The 19,178-nt window shown below is 46.0% G+C and overlaps 1 protein-coding gene across 1 annotated transcript in view; it reads right to left on the minus strand.

Moving 5' to 3' along the window:
• FAM102A (family with sequence similarity 102 member A) overlaps positions 1–18,450 on the minus strand; it is a 73,191-nt gene extending 54,741 nt beyond the window's left edge. Inside the window, exons 1-2 of the mRNA XM_018561834.1 lie at positions 18,416–18,450; positions 3,006–3,774 (exon numbers count right to left, since the gene is read on the minus strand). Coding sequence (XP_018417336.1) covers positions 3,006–3,151 — 146 coding nt within the window. The 5' untranslated portion in view covers positions 3,152–3,774; positions 18,416–18,450. The remainder of the gene's footprint in view (positions 1–3,005; positions 3,775–18,415) is intronic.
• Positions 18,451–19,178: the final 728 nt, after the last annotated feature.

Here is a 19,178-nt window from a genome sequence, read left to right on the forward strand (position 1 = left end):
TAAATCACTGACCTGGAACAAATATTCAAATCTGTCAGTCATCCTTATTTGTATACTTGTTCCAGGTAAGAGACACAAACTACTGAAGCAGCAGGATGAACTTGACAGCCAGGAAACCAGCATTTGCAAAATGAGAAATAGCAATGGCAACCTTCATGTTTCTCTCTGAAAAGGTTTCCTTTAAAAACTGCAGCAGCTTAATGATGTCGCTCACACTGTGGTGAATATCATAAATGGAACACGTGGGCTTCATTAAGCTGTGCTCCAGCAAGTGGATTTATCTGACCATTACTAAAGTATGCATATACATCCTGCATATACTATCCTGTTATAACTAGAGGTGCACCAAAATGGAAATTTCAAAACAGAAATAAAAAATATGTCGTCAGGCCGAAACCAATACCAAAAATGTTATCTTAATTTTTTTCACATTTTTAAAATATTTTATTTTTAATAAAAAATGAATAATAAATGAAAAAGTTTATTAAATATTTTTATTTTTAGTTTACTTTTAGGGGCTTCGGGGGACTATTAGGAGTCTAAACAGACCCCTGATATTTCCCTTTTAAAATAGAAACAGAGATTGAGGACGCAGAGTCCTCAATCTCTTTTTCTGCTGCCCCAGTTATCAATGAACAGGAATCCTCTATACTGAGTGTTCCTGTTTATTGATAACTTGTCCACAGAGTATGTTTACTATAACCACAATCATGAATGAACAGGAGGTGATGTAGATCACTTCCCATTCATTCATAATTGAGGATATAGTAGACATACAATGTTCTCAATTTGTTTTCGTTATATATTTATTAATTTTTAAAACAATGTTCTCAATTGTGTACAAACGCTCTCCATCTTGACAGCTGTCCCAGGATGCTGAGCGAGTGGAGTGGGGAGGAGAGCTCAGTTTCTGCCCTCACACCGCTCTGCCAGACTGATAGGAGGCTGAGCCGGCCGCTCACAGCGCTCTCCTCCCGCAGCGCTCGGCCGTCGGTCACACTTTCTCTCCTCCCCGCTGGGCATTGCTCTGTGTGAGAAAAGGCGGCCAGGATGCACCGGCTGTATCGGCCAGAAAAATGGCAGAAGGCAGGCTCTGTGAGAGTTGTGACAACAAAGAACTGCCTATTCACAGGGCTGAGTGACATTGTGTCAGTGTCGTCAGGAAGTGCATCCTAGGGGCATCTTCAATAAGTAAGTTTACAAACTGCTAGATCAATACGGTTATTAGAAGTGGGATAGAACTTCTGGAAATTCAAATGTATTTGTAGATTTGACCATAGAGGCATTTAATGCCTTCTAAGGATCTAAAATGGAGATGATTCAAGAGAAGCATGTACAGCATAAGAGGATAGCTACTTATAAAAAGATAATCTATCAATGATTTTAAGACTGCATTTCTGTTTTTAGGCTCAGATGTTTTTCCATTGAAATCCTGTGACTATGTATATTGACATGCAATTTAACACACACACTGCAATGCACTTTACATCATATGCCAACACAAGTACAAAATGTGCATTACAACATGTGTTAGAAGTGTAAATGGGCCCATACGGATGCTTCGGCCAAACAGAGATTTCCATTGCTTGTAATTGTTGCTCCCTAAATCCTCCTGCCCGTCAGTAGATAGTAGAAAAGATACTTGAACTGACAGCGTCACTAATGTGTTTTGGGCAATAGACATACTTTGGATGCATTCTGGCTCATCAACACAGGAAGATAATTAGGACGCAATAATGTGTGCGTATTTAGGCACGTGCCTCTGGGTAAAATGAGGCCAATTACCGTAGTATTAGGGAGTTATGCGTAAAGACATCAAGTTGTCCGTAGTGTGACAGATGGAGCTTTGAAGACCACAGAGTTCTACAACGATTTTCTTCAGCTACCCCGAAAATTAGGTGGTCTTTACCGGATTGGTCGACAATGTCATGCCTGTGGGAAGTGCCAGACACTCATGTCCAATGCATCTCAAGGGAAGGAGGGGGGGATAGTGATTGTTCATACTGGAGTAATGACAAATTATTCGCCAACCACCCCAGGTAACCTCCGTAGCATAAACAATCATGTCTGCGCAATCAGAGCAAGTATGTTTGTTTATTGACCAATCTGATTGTTATAGTGGCCAGAAGGTTCCTCTACACCCAACTATCTTCTAATGTTATCACTAGTCTCACAAGTCCCAAACATTTATAGGCTAGCTGTAGACATTAAATGGCCTTCAGGAACAAAAGATCTGTCTGCAGAGCAATCTGGTCTCTCTGACCTGTTCCTTTTGGCCAAACGTGCATGTTTATGAATGGAGCAAAGACCAATGGTGCCATGTGCATTTTGGTAAAACAATAATTGTCCAGGAAGATTCAACTTTTGCAATCGCCTCCCCAACAAAAAACTTGGTCGGGCTAGGGCTGTCTGTGGAGGCTGCATTGTGGGAACACATTTATCATCATGTTCTCATCCAACTGTTGGAGGTCTGATTCAGGTGACCATCGTCTGGTGTCTGTGCCTACACTCCTAACAGCTAAAAATCTTCCTGAACTTAAGACTGAAATGACTGTCAGTTCCCACAGAACACAAACAGTATTAAGTCAACAAGACCCTGAGCTGTCAGGCATTGGAGTCTGCACAGCATGCGCACTCAATACTGCTAGATTGCACTTCAATTAGTTTGCCGAGCCTCCATGTATTTTTAGCTTACAATGGAAAATAGAGCAATAAAAATGCTGAATATGTACACAACAAAAGGCCCGATTGATACTATTCACATTGTGCTGTGAGCAAACAGGCCAGCTATTCAGACAGAGCTGCCAAGGCACTGACTGAAAACAGTAACCAAGAAAATGACAGCGGAGGCAGGGCTGTTGCCCATGGCAACCAGATATACCTTTTAAATGCGATACGGAACTAGATCGGTTGCTATGGGTAATGGTTAAACGTTTACTGCAGAATTCAGAGCTGCAGTGGTTTGGGCTAAGGGCTTAAAGTGCGCCCGATGATCTCTCACTTACCTGCTAGACTGGTTGACAAAGTCTCCTCCATCCAGCAGCCTGACCTTACAAAAGAGGACCCCGTTCACAAATGGGACGGCCATCAGCTCCTCCAGGTTAAAGGTGGTCTGGAACTTAAACTTCTTCTTCTTGGTCAGGAAAGCCATGAGTGATTCCCCCGAGGCTGAAATTTCTCCAGGCGTTTTGGGATAAGAGAAAGCAGATGGGATGTTGAGGATTACAGAGGAGGAGGGTACGAAGGAATCGTCTCTCTTGTTTGGAAGAAAACTCAACCTTTGAAACGTTTATCGGCCGTCAACTTCTATGTACCTGCGATTGGGGTGTCCGGCACTTCTTTGGGAGTGAATGCCCCAAGAATTTACCAAAGAGAGGAATAGTCTTTGGAGCATCTCCAGGGGTAGGAGGAGAGGACCCGCAAGCTCCAAACCAGCAGAGGACGGGTCCCTGGAGTGTATCCTCTGAGTTATCCTTCTCTTCGAGGGATGGTGATCTCTTCCTGGTGATTCCTGAAGGCAGAGGGTACAAAGTCTGTAGGTGGCTTTCTTATCTCTCAGCAGGAGCAATGGGACATGTAATGTTGTTCAGCCTGGGAAAACTCTCTGCTTCTTCCTCCTCAGGCTGTGAAGGTTTAGCCAGTGAGTAGCAGGAATCTGAACTCAGCACTAGGCTGCTAAAGACTCCACCTCTACCAGCTCTGTGGGAGGGGGAGGGGGAGGAGAGCGGCTTGTCTCTCTGTATCCAGTACTCTTCTTATAGGCACATCATCACCCTGATCATCACTGCAACAAAACAAACACATCACTGTCTGAGAAAGAGCTGGGGAAAGAAAAACAATTTGCTGGAAGAGAAAGCAATAGCCCTATCCCCACATCGAGTCCAGCTCCAGCCAAGTCAACACTGCTCTGTGTTTCTGCAAAAACCTGAACATGTTTACAATGGACCTCATCATGGTGGCCGTTTGCTGACTTTTCTTTAGGACAGACATGGACAAAATGAATGTCTATGGGTAACTATATAGGGGGCTATGCTTTCAATTCAGGGGAAATACATTGGGACCAGGATCAGGTGGTATGTGTATATGCCCTTCAGCAGGGGAAGGGGGTGGGGGGAAATAAGACATTTTGATTAAAACCAAATTATAGGAGGCAAAAGACAAAAACCCTTGCAGAGGGGGGCCCCCCTATCCTGCCCCAGCCCCCCCCCCCCTCCCACACACAATGCAAGGTTATCTGCTCATTAAGTCTAGGGGTAGAGGGATAAGTAGTATTTACCTAGCTTATTCCTTCCTCTGGCAGGCTCCCTCCATGTATGCAACCACTCCCATGAGGACTCCTCTCTAAGGTGCTCCAAGCCTCAGCCGCTCCAGGTACAATACAGGGTTAATAGCCATGCATTGCATATGATGACACCAAGGGACCACCAACAGCCCACAGTGCCAAAGTCTTCTCCCTGGCAGTGTGGGCAATAGGTGGTCCCTTGGCATCATCCTATGCAATGCGTGGCTATTAACCCTGTATTGTACCTGGAGCGGCTGAGGCGGGGAGCACCTTTAGAGAGGCTTCGTGGAGAGCACCAGAGCAGGGGTTACGGCAAATAATATCTCCTCTTTAAGGGGGCTACACTGCAAGGGTACTTTGTCTTGTGTTTGGAGTTATTTTACAATGAGAAGAGGGTGAGGTTGTTACGGTTTGTGCGTGCCATTTAATGACTGGCCAAGTGGGGAGAAGGCATCAAAAGTAGGGCAGTGATGGTTCAATAACAGAAGAATGCTTTTCCATTCATTGTTCAAAGCAAGACAACTGCTAGCCATACACCCATCAATTTTCAAGTACATTTTGTTCAATTGGTTTTCCAGTCCAAAGTTTGTTGAAAATCATTAAAATTGCCTAAAAACTGGAGTTCATGACTAGCTCACAGCAGATGTAACCCAATCACATAAGTTCATATTGTCTTATATTTCAACATGTCATTTCAAAAGTCATTTCCAACCTTTTTAAAATCTACAGTGTTGATTAAAATGATACCTGCCATGAACGTACTTGTTCAGGCACTTCCTTTTATGGGGCTCTGTCCGAGTCTCCTTCCTGCGTTGTCACCCTGCCACATGCCCTGCTGGTGGAGACCAGTGGCTATACTGACACAGAATGAGAAGACATGTTCCTTTAGGGCTTGTTCACACTGAAAGTGTGTGCGTTCCAGAGCGGTAGCTGCTGGAACGCGCCGTGATTGCCAAGAAACTTCTCCCTGCGTTCTGGGGCGGGAGGGAGCGTGTCTGTGCATTGAATTCAATGGTGCCGCTTCTACGCCCCCCCGCTCGCAGTGCGATCAGACGCGTGGCAAAACTTTGCCAGCGTTGCAATCCACTGCAAACGCAAAAAATAGAGCAAGCCCTATTTTTGGCGTTTGCAGTGTAACGGAACGCTGGCAAAGTCTTGCCACGCGTCCGATCACCACACGTGGTGATTGTTTTATGATGTGCAGTGTGATTGCAAACTAAATGAGATCCAGTTTGGTCCATTTCCTACACAGAGGATTCTGTTACTGGGGGAATCTTCCCTTGCTCTCCTGTGTGATCAAAAATCACCCCCATAAAATCAGGTGACTGAGCAGTAATGGATCACCAGACACAGGGCCTGTTATAGAGGAGGACTACTGCAGCACTCTATGACCAGTCAGACTTAATTACGGCATACTTGTTGCAAAATATAGACTCCATCACAGCAGGTTAGGGATGTTGCAACATCTGAGGGGGTCAAACATTTTGTATTCATAGGATCATAAAACACTTGTGTCTATATATTTCTAGGTGTATGTAGATAAATAAATGAATGCATAGACATTAGGACAGACCTATCTTGTTTGAGTTACATTCAGAGTGTCAATCCCCCTCTACTGGTCATAGTCAGCACTGCACCAATAAAATAACAGCACTTCTCATAAGAGTGCTGTCACACAGGCTTTCCGCTTAGGTCAGTTTTTCAGGCAGGCCTGCTCAGAATCCGAATTTACATACGATTCCCCATAGACTAACATGGGTTTGGTAGATTCAGGATGGATGAAAAAGCTAGACGGAAACGGATGTCACGAAGGTGACATCTGTCCCGATCAGCAGGGTCTCTGTGCATAGATCCCCTCCTGATCGTACATTGTGAAAGTGGCCTCAGTGCTCCTGTATTTAAGGAAACTTGTACAGAGCTGCCACTACTAACCTTCTTCTAAAGATCAATTACTGGCTGTCATTCTAATCCAGCACCTTCGGAGTCAATGACCCAGAACAAGCACGCAGATCAGGAGTTCCTGCTTTGTTCTAACTACCTGCCACATGCTTGTTCGGGGACAGTAACTTAAAATCTATGGATGAAGCAGCAGCAACAAACTGTTTTCATATATTATATTCAAGACTCAAAAAATTCAGTAAAAGTAATAAAATATTTGTGACAGATGGGCTGCACCCTGTAAGGGTCTACACCTCTCTGAATGTAATGCTTCTAGTCACAGGGGTAGCAAACCTCTGGCCCTCCAGCTCTGGTGAAACTACAAATCCCATGATGCATCTCTCTTCGGGAGTCATGTCTGTGGCTGTGAGAATCTTGCAATGCCTCATGGGATTTGTAGTTCCACCACAGCTGCAGGGCCGGAGGTTTGCTACCCAATCTAGTACATTGTAGGAGCAATACAAATACCGATTGGCGCAATATTTAATTCCAGAGATACTCTAAAGAGGCAACGTTGGGAACCCCTTATCTCTAGAATGATGGATTCAGGTCAACCCTATAACCACATCAGTCACAGCAGGATGGGATGGCCTGGTCCAGTAATAACACTGTGTACACTGATGAATTGTCAAATACCTCCGTGTCCATAGTGTCATGATAAAAAATCCCGCTGGCTCCTGAACTCCATATTAATATATCCTCTCCTGTGCTAGTGTGAACCGAGCCTTCTGAAAACAATGGATTTCAGCTTGGCATCGCAGAGGGCCTCCGTTGAGCAATGTAGCCCAACAGATGCTGAGCAAACTGGCCCTAAGGGTGGCCATGTGCTGCGCAATGTACGACAAAAAATAGTGCAATCAACCATCAGTGCTCACTGGCTTAAGGTGGCCATACACTTTACAACCATCGCAAGACCTTAGTCTTGCGATGGTTGTAAAGTAATTAAAAAAAACGTACGATCTGCCCATCTTGGACAGGCAGATCGTACTTGCGATCATCGCAAGCCCGCCCCCCTGAGGGGCGGGCTTCCGATGACCGCAATGCTGAACGGGCAGTGTGCGCGTGCACACAACGGCCCGTGCGGCATTGATCTTACGATCATGCTAAAAACCAGCCGAAAATTGTACGATTCTCGGCTGGTTTTCTAGCGTGCTCCCTAGACAAAAGACGTGCGACCGTACAGTAAAAACGGTCGCACGCCTTCCATACACTTTGCGATTATCGTACGATTTCCCGCGATTATCGTGTCATAATCGCACAGTGTATGGGCACCTTTACACAGGAAGCCCTTAACAATGGTCTTCAATCTCACCTGCTTTCAATGGCAAAGGAAACAGGACAATATAGCGGTAAGATTCACATTCTAAAATTCTGCTGGGTTTGAGGGCAGGCAGATCTGTCACCGTGTCATTGTCAGCATGATGTCTGCCTTTCTTACTACGCATGTATGCCCGCCCTTAGACAACATGACTAATGCACAGACGTTCACTAATCTGTTCTCCAATGCAGTGATTTATACAAATACTTGGTCTATATATAGACGCACATATCACAGTATACCTGCCTACACAAGCAAACAGAGCCATATTTATCTCGGCACCAAACCTCTACGAGCATACTGTATGTGCTGACATCATGCAGTTTATAGCAGAACCCAGAAATGGCTTTCACCAATTTGAACATTTAAATCAATTTATAACCATGTCTTAGAAAATGCTGCTATTGCAGAGAAATCTAACATCTGTTGCACCTACAGAAATCAAGTGAGATCCTAACTTCCTGTAGTAACCCGACAACGCTGCACTGAAATCCCAAGAAGTGTTGTCAGTCCCGCCCAGATTTCCCCTGCTGGACTACAGAACCACTCCCCTTTATGTTATGGATGGGAGCAGAGTGATGGGTGTATTGTATTCTAGAAGGGGAGAGAACTCAAGCAGGGCTGAGACACATCCTGGAAAGTCAGTATAGCAGAGCCAGTGTTGTCAGTTCAAACAAAGTTATGAGCTTCCTGGATTTCTGACAGATCAGAACTCCCTCATGTGACCTAGAAGTTGGATCTCATGGTCTCTGGCAAGCAGGGCTATTGTGTGTGGTTATAAGTCAGTCTTATATCTCGTTGGGGGGATTCACTCTCTCTGTTTGTCCTGTTAACCAAAGTGAGGGGAAATACGACAGAACAAGAGACCAATGGGAAAACCCTTTCTGGTGACAACTGTCTAAGATGTGAATTCCCCTCACTTTAGGGGGAGTTCCTCTAATTTTCTTTTGTGTTTATGAGACAGGAAGTGAAGGGAAATCTCCCTGATGGTACAGATATCAAAAAGTAACCTGGCAGGGGTTTTTAATCTTTCCGTACTTTCCCTTTGGCTATTCAGAGAACACCTTGTGAATGGCACCAGTGCCGAGCAAGCGACTCCCTGCGCTCAGTGTGCAGAGGGGAACCTGCTGGAGCTGCAGCCGAAAGATCCCAGCTATCACTATATGTAGCGCTAATAAAGTCCTTTTTGGCTTCCCTAGTCTGGATAGCAGATATGGGTACTAACATCGAGCCAAGCTGGACCAATATAAGGATGCCAGATATGTCATTCCTGAAGTTCTGCCTTAAGACAAACTGGACTTTGGTCACGTGTCCAGAATTTACAACTATTACCAGAAGTCTGATATTCTAGAACATTTCAGCAAATACACACAAACTACCTAGTGTGTGGGACATGTCTGCGACTTTAGGAATTCAATTTCGCCAGCAGCTAAACAAGGAGCTAAAGTATGGGCTTGACTCGGATTAAGCGGAGCTCAAGTGAATTACATAGGGTGGGGTGGGGTGGCCTATTTTAGTTTATGTCTCTGTCCTTGGTGAGAAAGTCAAAATGCTCAGGAGAGGACCCAAGCCTTCAAATTATCAGCAGACCTTGTACTGTAGTGCTCAATAATCAAACAAAGCCAAAATAAAGCTAGTGGAACAAAGGCTTGTGGAGGTCTACAGATCTTCTACTTGTACAAAGTTCATGTCTGAGTTATGTGCAATCTCTGCAACCTTTTAGCCTGTGCTTTCAGCACAAAGTATGACTTGTGTTAACCTCAGCGAGGATTAGGTTATACTGTATGTCACTGGGAAAAGGGAGCATTAAGTTGTCCTTCCCTTTTTATGGTTTTTCTCAAATGTTACTGATTGTCATGGGCTGAACTGCAAATACACAATGGCTGCAGGAATCACATCTACAAGGTATACACAGTGGAGTCTGGTCATAATAGAAATACAGGTCCGGCCAGTGTCAACTTCTTTAGTAGTTGCTAGTTACTTGTCTGTCATGTTCATTCTCCTACTTCACGACCGACCTTATCACTGCAGTGGAAGCAAGCATGCTGATCCGACTTCCTCAGCTGCATGCATGTTCCAAACCAAACTTTTTTGTGGCTTATGCTGATCCGACTTCCTCAGCTGCATGCATGTTCCAAACCAATATATATGATTCAACAGGAATACATTGCAACAATGTCATTTACTCCTATATCGGGAACAATTTGTTGCGGCTTAAGGAAATACTTTCTAAGAGACTTCCATTGAATATGTTCCCTATATGATTGAGAACTGGTGATTAGTCTGAAACCTAATCATCATCCCCCCAAATACCTGCGGTAGCTACCATTGCCTTTGGTATGTGTGGGGCCCATCGACAATGTGAGAGTGAAAGAGTGATACTGACAACGTTGTCATTTTTATTGGGGATTTGGGAAGAAACAAGCTGATGGTGTTTCTAAATTTTGTATTCAATAAAATTATTTTTGTATCTATATGCTGGTCCCGGTCTTAAGGTCCCCACACACCTTGCGATAATCGTGGGAAATCCCGGGATCGTACGATTATCGTAAGGTGTGTGGAAGCCGTGCGACCTCTACTACTGTAAGGTCGCACGACTTTAAACTTACGAACATGTTTGCAAACCCGCCGAGCATCGTACGATGTTCGGCGGGTGTGTAGCATGTTCGCAAGATAAAAGCCGGACGGGCCGGTGTGCGCAAGCGCACACTGCCCGTTCGGCATTGCGTTCATCGGAAGCCCGCCCCTCAGGGGGCGTGGCTTGCGATCATCACAAGTACGATCTGCCTATGCAAAAGATAGCCAGATCGTCCGTTTTTTTAAGTACCTTACAACCATCGCAAGACAAAAGTCTTGTGATGGTTGTAAGGTGTGTGCCCAGCCTTACAGTAACTGCTTTCTTCAGTGATTCTTCATCTCTGAAAACCCCCCTTTCTCTACAATGTATTTGTTTACAAGACATGTGGGACTAGCTAAACTCCATTAATAGGGATATAACAAGTGGACTCGGATCTCCGAAGAACCCCTGTGTTTTTTTGTTCAGCTGGCTCCATGTTCCCTCACGGCACTTCTCTGACCCGAAGTTCTGGTATCGGAGCATTTGGACGAGTAGTCGCCCAAATACTCGGTATCGGCACCAATACAGGTATTTGTATCGGTGCATCCCTAGTAGAATGTATTGAAGCCAAAGCATGTGAATGACAGCCAGGGAAGTAGATGAGTTTCCTATACATGTTTCATAGGTGCAGCTTTTCAATAGACTGGCCGACAGGAGCACAGCTGTTGCCTGTGGAAAGGTTTCAATACATTACAGGAAATGTTCTGGGAGCCCTCAGAGCCGTTTGCTGGATAACTAGATGCTATTCTCGGATCCAGACGGCAGAAAATAAGCAATGTTTAAGTTAGCCTCATAAAACATCAAAGTTTATGAAGCATTACAGGGAGTGTGCATGGCCCTGCCCTGAGCTGCTTTGTGACCAACCATAAACTTACACTGTATACTTGTCAAGGACAAGAACAAGTGATCTCCAGTGTCTGTACACAAAAGCTGCTGAATGATCATTGGTCTCCCACTATCATGCATATTGTCCTAAAACACAATAGCTGCCAATATTTAAAGTAGATCTAAAGCCACATTTTCCGATTTTGGATAGAGGGGAGATGTAAAACCATGGCCTTTTTCTGCCATATATGTCCTTATACTGCGAGAATCGCAGTAAATCCCGCGATCGTACGAGAATCGTGCAGTGTGAATGAAGACGTGCTAGAAAACCAGCCGAAAATCTTACGATTTTCAGCTGGTTTCAATGATGTTCGGGAGACAAATGCAGAACGGGCAGTTGTGTGCAAGCGCACACTGCCCATTCAGCATTGCGGTCATCGGAAGCCCGCCCCTCAGGGGGGTGGGCTTGGGATGATCGCAAGTACAATCTGCCTGTCCAAGATAGGCAGATCGTACGTTTTTGTAATTATTTTACAACCATCGCAAGACTAAAGTCTTGCGATGGTTGTAAAGTATATGGCCACCTTTAGGGAGATTTCCCTTCACTTCCTGTTCTGTAGACTCAACAGCAAACAAGAGGATATCTGTCCAATGTGAGGGAATAGACTTATTTTTGTTCTTGTGGCAATGCAAAATGATGAATTTTCCCATCATTTTCATTAACGGTGACATTGGTGATCAGGACAATTAGAGAGAGTATCTTCCTAACAAGGACACAGACAGCAACACAAACCTGTCAGGGGTTCTAACCCCTTGCTACTTTATCCAAATCTACAAATAAAAAAGGGTTTTGCCCTTAAATTTAAGAATTGACTTCTGTTCTCAAGACACTGCCCATTGGTTGAAAAATGTTGCCTATGTGCTACTGTTCATGGCCTAACTTTCATAAGCCCTAAATAAAAAGTCGCCAAACTAAGCCCCGGGTCACACCCAGGCGGCACCGTTTTTGCGCGCGTTAGCAGCAGGCGGTTATTTGTGCGTTGTGCACATTTGTATGAGAGTTTTAACGCACGTACATGAAGACGCGCTTTTTGATTGGCAGCTCATAAACCATTGTGGGCAATGGAAGAACGCGTGTATAAACGTGCAAAAACGCTCACGAAAATGTGCAACATGCGTCTGTTGCGTGTTTCTGGGCATTTCCAATGAAGTCTATGGGGAGGAAAAGCGTTTTTAACTGCCCAAAGAAGCTCCTGTATCTTTTCAGGCGTTTTGCATTTTCCTGCTGCCGTTATTCTGCTCCGGTGTGAACCAGGGCCATTGAAAATGATGGTATTTCTTGTGTTGGGCAGTTAAAAGCGCTTTTTTAAACTGCTAAAAAACGCCTAAGTGTGAACCAGGGCTAAAGGCTTGTAAGGCCTGCTGCTGCTCTTGCACGGTCCAATCACAGGCTAGGGTGGAAGGGTCACCAAGCTGTATGGTTTAACTGCAGTAAAGGAAGTCAAGTCATCCACCTGGCTGTGCTGTCAGAGAAGAGCGAGATCAGATGTGTCAGTGCTCTTAATTAGCCAAACGCTGTACACACCCAAACCAGAAAATACAGACTCTACACAGGGTCCAATATTTAGCAAAGTAGAGTTAAGGTGGCCATACACTGTACAACCATCGCAAGATCGCTTAGTTTTGCGATGGTTGTAAAGTGATTAAAAAAACGTACGATCTGCCCATCTTGGACAGGCAGATCGTACTCTCGATCATCGCAAGCCTGCCCCCGAGGGGCGGGCTTCCGATGACCGCAATGCTGAACGGGCAGTGTGCGCGTGCGCACACCGGCCCGTTGGGCATTTGTCTCCCGAGCACCGTTCAAACTAGCCGAAAATCGTACGATTTTCGGCTGGTTTTCTAGCGTGCTCTTTAGACAAAAGACGTGTAACTGTACAGTAGAAACGGTCGCACGTCTTCGTTCCCACTTGCTCGATTCTCGTACGATTTCCCGCGATTCTCGTACGAGAATCGAGCAGTGTATGGGCACCTTTAGACTGTCTTTTGGACTTATTATTTTTATGGCATCAATTTATATGGTGTGATTTATTAGAATTATGGTATGATTCATTGTTATCAGTCCCATATATTCACTGTTTTTGCAGTTTTATATAATCTATTTCATTCTGTATATATATATTTATATTTGAACACTTTATATGCACTTTAGGTACATGTTCCACAGGAAGGTTCTGAGCGCTGCACAGTTACATACATGGGTAACATGATGCCGCCTGAACCCCTATTATACCTGGCTTTGTACCCTGAATATCAACTGGAAGGTCCCCACCACCCGTGCTCTTTGGCGGACGGGTCACCTGAAGTGAAGAGCAACTATACTTCCTCTATTAAATCCCCCAGCCCCTAAACTAATCTAACCTAGAACCCCACCACAATTCTGGTACTGCTGCTCGCGGTATACTGAGACGCTGGAAGCTGAACCCGACAATTATGTCTGGATCGGCCCAGCTGCGTGACTGACAGCTGGCTCTGCCTATCTAGAGGCAGTGCCAGCTGTACCCGCCCCCTCCCCCGTCCGTTCTGCCAGTCAGCGCTGGCGGATCGGAGCGGGGAGGGAGGAATCCAGCCCCTCCCCCTGTCACGGCAGAGAGCCGTGACAGGATCGAGAAGTGAGCGAACGCCGGTATGTGTTCCCTCACCTCCCGATCTACTGAGCCGACCTGTGACAGTCTCATTGTCACAGGTCGGCTAGAACTAGGAGGTGAGTGAAAAGCACTCACCTCATAGTTCCCCTTTAAGAAGTTACTGGTAAGGCATGACCGCTGCCTGACAGGACTTCTGCACCAGCATGTAAACAACACGATAGGCCACTGCTTCCACGCTGAGGTAAGTATTCACCAGGGTGGGAGGGTTCCAAGTTCAATTGTTTTCACTTGATGGGGTAGGTAGGTGGTGGAAAGTTGTAGAATTTTATAGAGAACGCAAACATGCCCTTTTATGCACCGGGTCAGATTCACAGGAACACAGAGGGGTCTTGAAGCAGTTTCTTTCCGATAGTCTTGCAGGTCTGAAGGAAATTTAGCACAGACTCTGTGTGAAGAAATCCCGACCACTTTGCTGGTACTGTCAGTGAATTGAATGGGTTTTATCTGATGAAACATGTATTCCTTTATGCTTTCCTGCAGCCTGTCAAACATCTGGCCCAATTTTACACTCTCTGCATTCACAGCACAGGAACTAGTTTGGGCTTGTTAGCTGTATGCTGATATTTCCATGGAACTTACTCAGGATCTATTAGCTTACCGCAGAGTCCTCAGTCCCACTAACAATACGTGTCCTTATCAGACAGTGCTAGTTAGCTGCCAGGACCTTGGGACAGGTTAGCCAACCTGAACTGATCTGACCCGTTTCAGCCGAGAAAATGTGACCAAATGCTTAGGCTTCTGGTCACATAAATGGCAGTAAAGGGAGCGCATGGCAGTGGTTTATCCTGGAAGTGTAATTATTTCAGCACTTCTATTGCTCATGATCCATTCTAGTTAAAGAGCTGTCACCAGGACAGGAATTCAGAGACCATAATAGAACCCTAACCCGGATTCTTAAGCTGGGTATACATGGTTATCTTTTCTTTGTTCAGAAAATAGAACAGATTCCTCCATCAACGCTTACGTGCTTGGATAGAGGAATCCTCTGCGGTTATGCATTGTATTTGGACAGTGGCCGCTGTCAGAATACCTGAACAGAGCTAGCTGCCGATTGGCTGATCAGCTGATCGAGGGATGCCGGCTGGAAGGGTGCCGACAGGAGCACCCACCACAAATTTCACCAAGAACTGGGAAACATTTGCACCATGTAAAGCCTACTTTACCCCTCACCCTTTCCCCTCTACCCTCAAGTGTTGTGGAATCCCAGAAAAAACAGTGTATTGCATATGCAAAGTCAAAGATTAGCTTGCCCCCTACCACCTTCTGTCCACTATGCTGAAGAACTATTCCCTACACAATTGTTCCAGGCCAAGCTGACCAATGACAGTCTCCATATTCCATCATGACAGGTGCACTTTAAGGAAGCATAGTTGGTGTCAGCAAATCACAGTGCCTCTAGTTCAGCAGGTCCTGCGGCACTTGAAAAGCCGTGCTACACTTTTCATGTCTTAATCAATGGTAATTAAATGGATTTCAAAGCTGCCGAGCAGCATTCCTTTACCTGTCACCCACCACGAGTAAATGATACATCCGCTTGAATCGCATAATAGGGACGTACTCCAGTAAGGCCAACGCGATGCTCACATGTCAAATGATCTGGCAGGGGAAAGATTTGGTTTCATGACAGTGAGCCGTGCGGGGAGATCTGATGACAGAGGATTCAGGAGATATGACACTATGTGACACAGCATGACACCGTGCTCCGAGGAAACAGTCCTACACGTTCCCTGAAACCAGAGTGCTGCAAGGGTTGGCTGGTCCAGTAAAGGACCTTTCATTACAAACATTCATTTTGTACAGTGCTGTGCAAACTGTTGGCGCTATATCAATCCTGTAATAATAATGATAATTTAAATAAGCCCTAGCACCAAACCAGTCAGCACCCCTCCTTTAGGGCTTGTTCACACTATATCCAGTGCCTACTGGTGGACTAACCGTGCCGGAACGCACTAGATATAGTGTAAACAAGCCTTTCGGCAAAAGCTGATTTTTCTAAATCCTGGCTACACGCTTATACGGGGCTGAATGAGAAAAGTCTCCCCTCCCCCGCAGGCCCTGTTGTATTCTGACAGTGGTGGGTTTTGTTCGAACAGTGACTGCAGTAGATTGGCAGTAGACTTTCCTTGTTCAGCCCCGTATACGTGTGTAGCTTTACCTGTCCTCTCTTCTCATAGAGATTCACTGTGTTGCCTGCAGGAGTCGCACAGCCGCCCTACCATATGTCATAGAGCCTTCCCGTGGCCTCTCCTTAGAATGGCAGCACGGTGGCTCAGTGGTTAGCACTTCTGCAGCACTGAGGTCCCAGTTCGATTTCAGGCTCGGCCAGGACTCTATCTGCATGGAGTTTGCATGGTCTCTCTGTTCTTGCGTGGGTTTCCTCTGGGTACTCTGGTTACCTCCCAAACTCCAAAGACATGCTGGTAGGTTAATTGGCTCGTCATAACCAGTCCTCATATGTGTGTATATGAGATAGGGACATTGGACTATAAATTCCTTTAGGGACTGATGAGTGTACAGTATGGAAAGCGCTGCCTTACTCAACAGTCCTATATAGATAACTGTACTGATCTGCAGTCTGTCCTCTGACTCTGGGCTGGAGCTCAGACACATGACCTGCAGTCTGTCCTCTGACTCTGGACTGGAGCTCAGACACATGACCTGCAGTCTGTTCTCTGACACATGACCTGCATGTTTGCTGACCAGGAACGTCTCTTCCCAGGACAGCAGATTACTGGTAAAAGGTGGACTGTTGCACTGGTTGCCATGTATACATAAAACGCAGGCGAACGACCACATTCACTGTGCTGGAAGTGTTGCCGGGAACAACGAATCAAAACAAACTTGTCAGGGACAGATGTCTAAAAATAGAGATTCCTTCCGACCCAGGGGGTGCCGAGTGACTAAGAAAATGTCATCAGACCTGGCACCAATGAGTCACAGTCCCTTCCAGGTGGACGTCTGAGTCCAACCAACAAATCATTCCGATTGATTTCCTTTAGAAGTGCAAAACTCCATGCTGATCCTGCCAGGAATCCACTGCAATACAGAACACCTACTCCACTCCTCTCACCCATACCTAATGGAGAAGATGTTCTGTAGTCCTAAGCTACTTCCTGTCCTAAAGTGGCAACACTGTATAGAGGCAGTGCAGTGAGTGAGCGTTGTCACCCTGCAGCAAGATCACCGGGATAATAAATAAAAGCCTGGAAGCACATCTATGGGCTGCAATGTAGAAAATATCTGTCCTTGGGTTGCGTTACACTGGAAGGAGGAGGGGCGTGTACCTGCAGCCACCCTGTCATAGGTGAAGCATACTCCTAGGAGGAAGGGTCAGAGCCCCTGCAAGAATTGTCACCTTCTCTACACATCCTGTGACCACCACCAGCAGGATAGAAAGTGAGGAGACTGCCAACATTCTGGAAGAGGCCCCAGCTGGAGGACATTTACCCTCCAGAGTACTCCGTGTCAGAAACTTCCTTTCCACCTCAGCGCTGGGGGTCTCCTGCAGCCACTTCCTGTCTACATCTTTTCCACCTCAGCGCTGGGCGTCTCCTGCAGCCACTTCATGTCCACATCCTTTCCACCTCAGCGCTGGGGGTCTCCTGCAGCCACTTCCTGTCTACATCCTTTCCACCTCAGCGCTGGGGGTCTCCTGCAGCCAATTCCTGTCCACATCCTTTCCACCTCAGCGCTGGGGGTCTCCTGCAGCCACTTCCTGTCTACATCCTTTCCACCTCAGCGCTGGGGGTCTCCTGCAGCCACTTCCTGTCTACATCCTTTCCAGCGATGGCAGCCTGACATGACTGTAGGTGACAACAGTGGACATTAGAGCAATACACAGGCTGACAAGGGAGGGACAGAGCGTGGTCACAGGAAATACCCAGACATTCCAGGAGGACCAGGACTAAGAAAAGATGCAGATCGGAATGACTTTTCAAACCACATTAGCATGTGAAAGCTTCCATGAGATTTTAGTGATTGGGTTCCATCATATCATGTATACAGTCAGTCACATGGAGTATACCCACACAGAACATGGTACACATGTCATGGAGTATATGTACCCAGTAGACATGTCATACTGTCTACATGTGAGCATGTTTTTGTATATGTACACAAAACATGGTACACATGTCATGGAGTATATGTACTCGGTAAAAATGACATGTGTTCTATGTACACAAAACATGGTACACATATCATGGAGTATGTTTACACAGAACACAGGTCATGAAGTATATGCACGGTACACAGGTCATGAAGTATATGTGCACAGGTCATGAAGTATATGTGCACAGTACACAGGTCATGCAGTATATGTGCACTGTACACAGGTCATGCAGTATATGTGCACTGTACACAGGTCATGCAGCATATGTGCACTGTACAAAAGGTCATGAAGTATATGTGCACTGTACACAGGTCATGAAGTATATGTGCACGGTACACAGGTCATGAAGTATATGTGCACGGTACACAGGTCATGAAGTATATGTGCACGGTACACAGGTCATGAAGTATACGGTCAGTGTATGTACATCTGATCTCCTGGCTGTAGGGGAATCCTCTGTGTACCCCGGACATACATTGACAGAACACCAGCATCAGCCCAAAGCAATTCCCCTGATTTTCCCGGGAAGTAGCCCGTCCATTGCCTCTGTACATGAGACCAGTCCATGTGACACCTCCCCCCAGCACTCCGCAATCACCTAACATGTCTCCATCACATACCTGTCCCCGCTCACCGCTTCTATCACCCCTCCAGCCGTCTCCAAACACAAGCCTCCACAGCTTACTTACGCTATTTGCGTTACCACCGCCACGACTAATCGGACTCTCGGCATAAGAAAAGCCTTTCGCTTACGCAAACTGCGTAAATGCCGCCAACTGTTCATCTTTGAGAATACCAAGCGCTCTACACACAGAAATCAGCGCAGCGGTGACGCATATCACTGGGGGACGCGTGGATTGGCTGCCAGGCACAGAATATCCGCGTTCTATTGGCCGGTAACAAGAGGCGCTGGTTTTGATTGGTGGGAGGTTGCTGCGTGAGTTCTGCGATTGGAAGAAAGATCAATTGAGAAGGCGAGCGTGTGTTTTGGGCTCGGATACAGGATCGTGACGTGTCTGCAGACTGCAGCTGATAGCTAATTAGAATATGACAAGAGGCCCAAAAGTTGGGTGTTACATGGTTTGCTTATGGAATACCCTAGCTTCTTTAACCAGTTGACATCCGCGGTGTTAAACCCCCTTCCCATCCAGATTCCCCCACCAAAGTGGATAGATAGATGAATGCTAGCCTGCAACCTCATGGGCTGATGAACATATTCCATATATCATTATTCCTCTAAGCAGGACCGTCTCTATAAAGAGGCAGCATAAGGTGGTTGCCTCAGGCGGCTTCTCATCCGCGGTGCCACAGCGTCCTAGGTTAAGGGCTATTAGCAACCTGTAATGCTCTGTGCTGCTTCCTGCCCAGCTCACCTGTTG

The sequence above is a fragment of the Nanorana parkeri genome, unplaced genomic scaffold (assembly GCF_000935625.1).
Source record: "Nanorana parkeri isolate BGI_ZX_2015 unplaced genomic scaffold, ASM93562v1 scaffold547, whole genome shotgun sequence".
In the NCBI taxonomy this organism is placed as follows: domain Eukaryota; kingdom Metazoa; phylum Chordata; class Amphibia; order Anura; family Dicroglossidae; genus Nanorana; species Nanorana parkeri.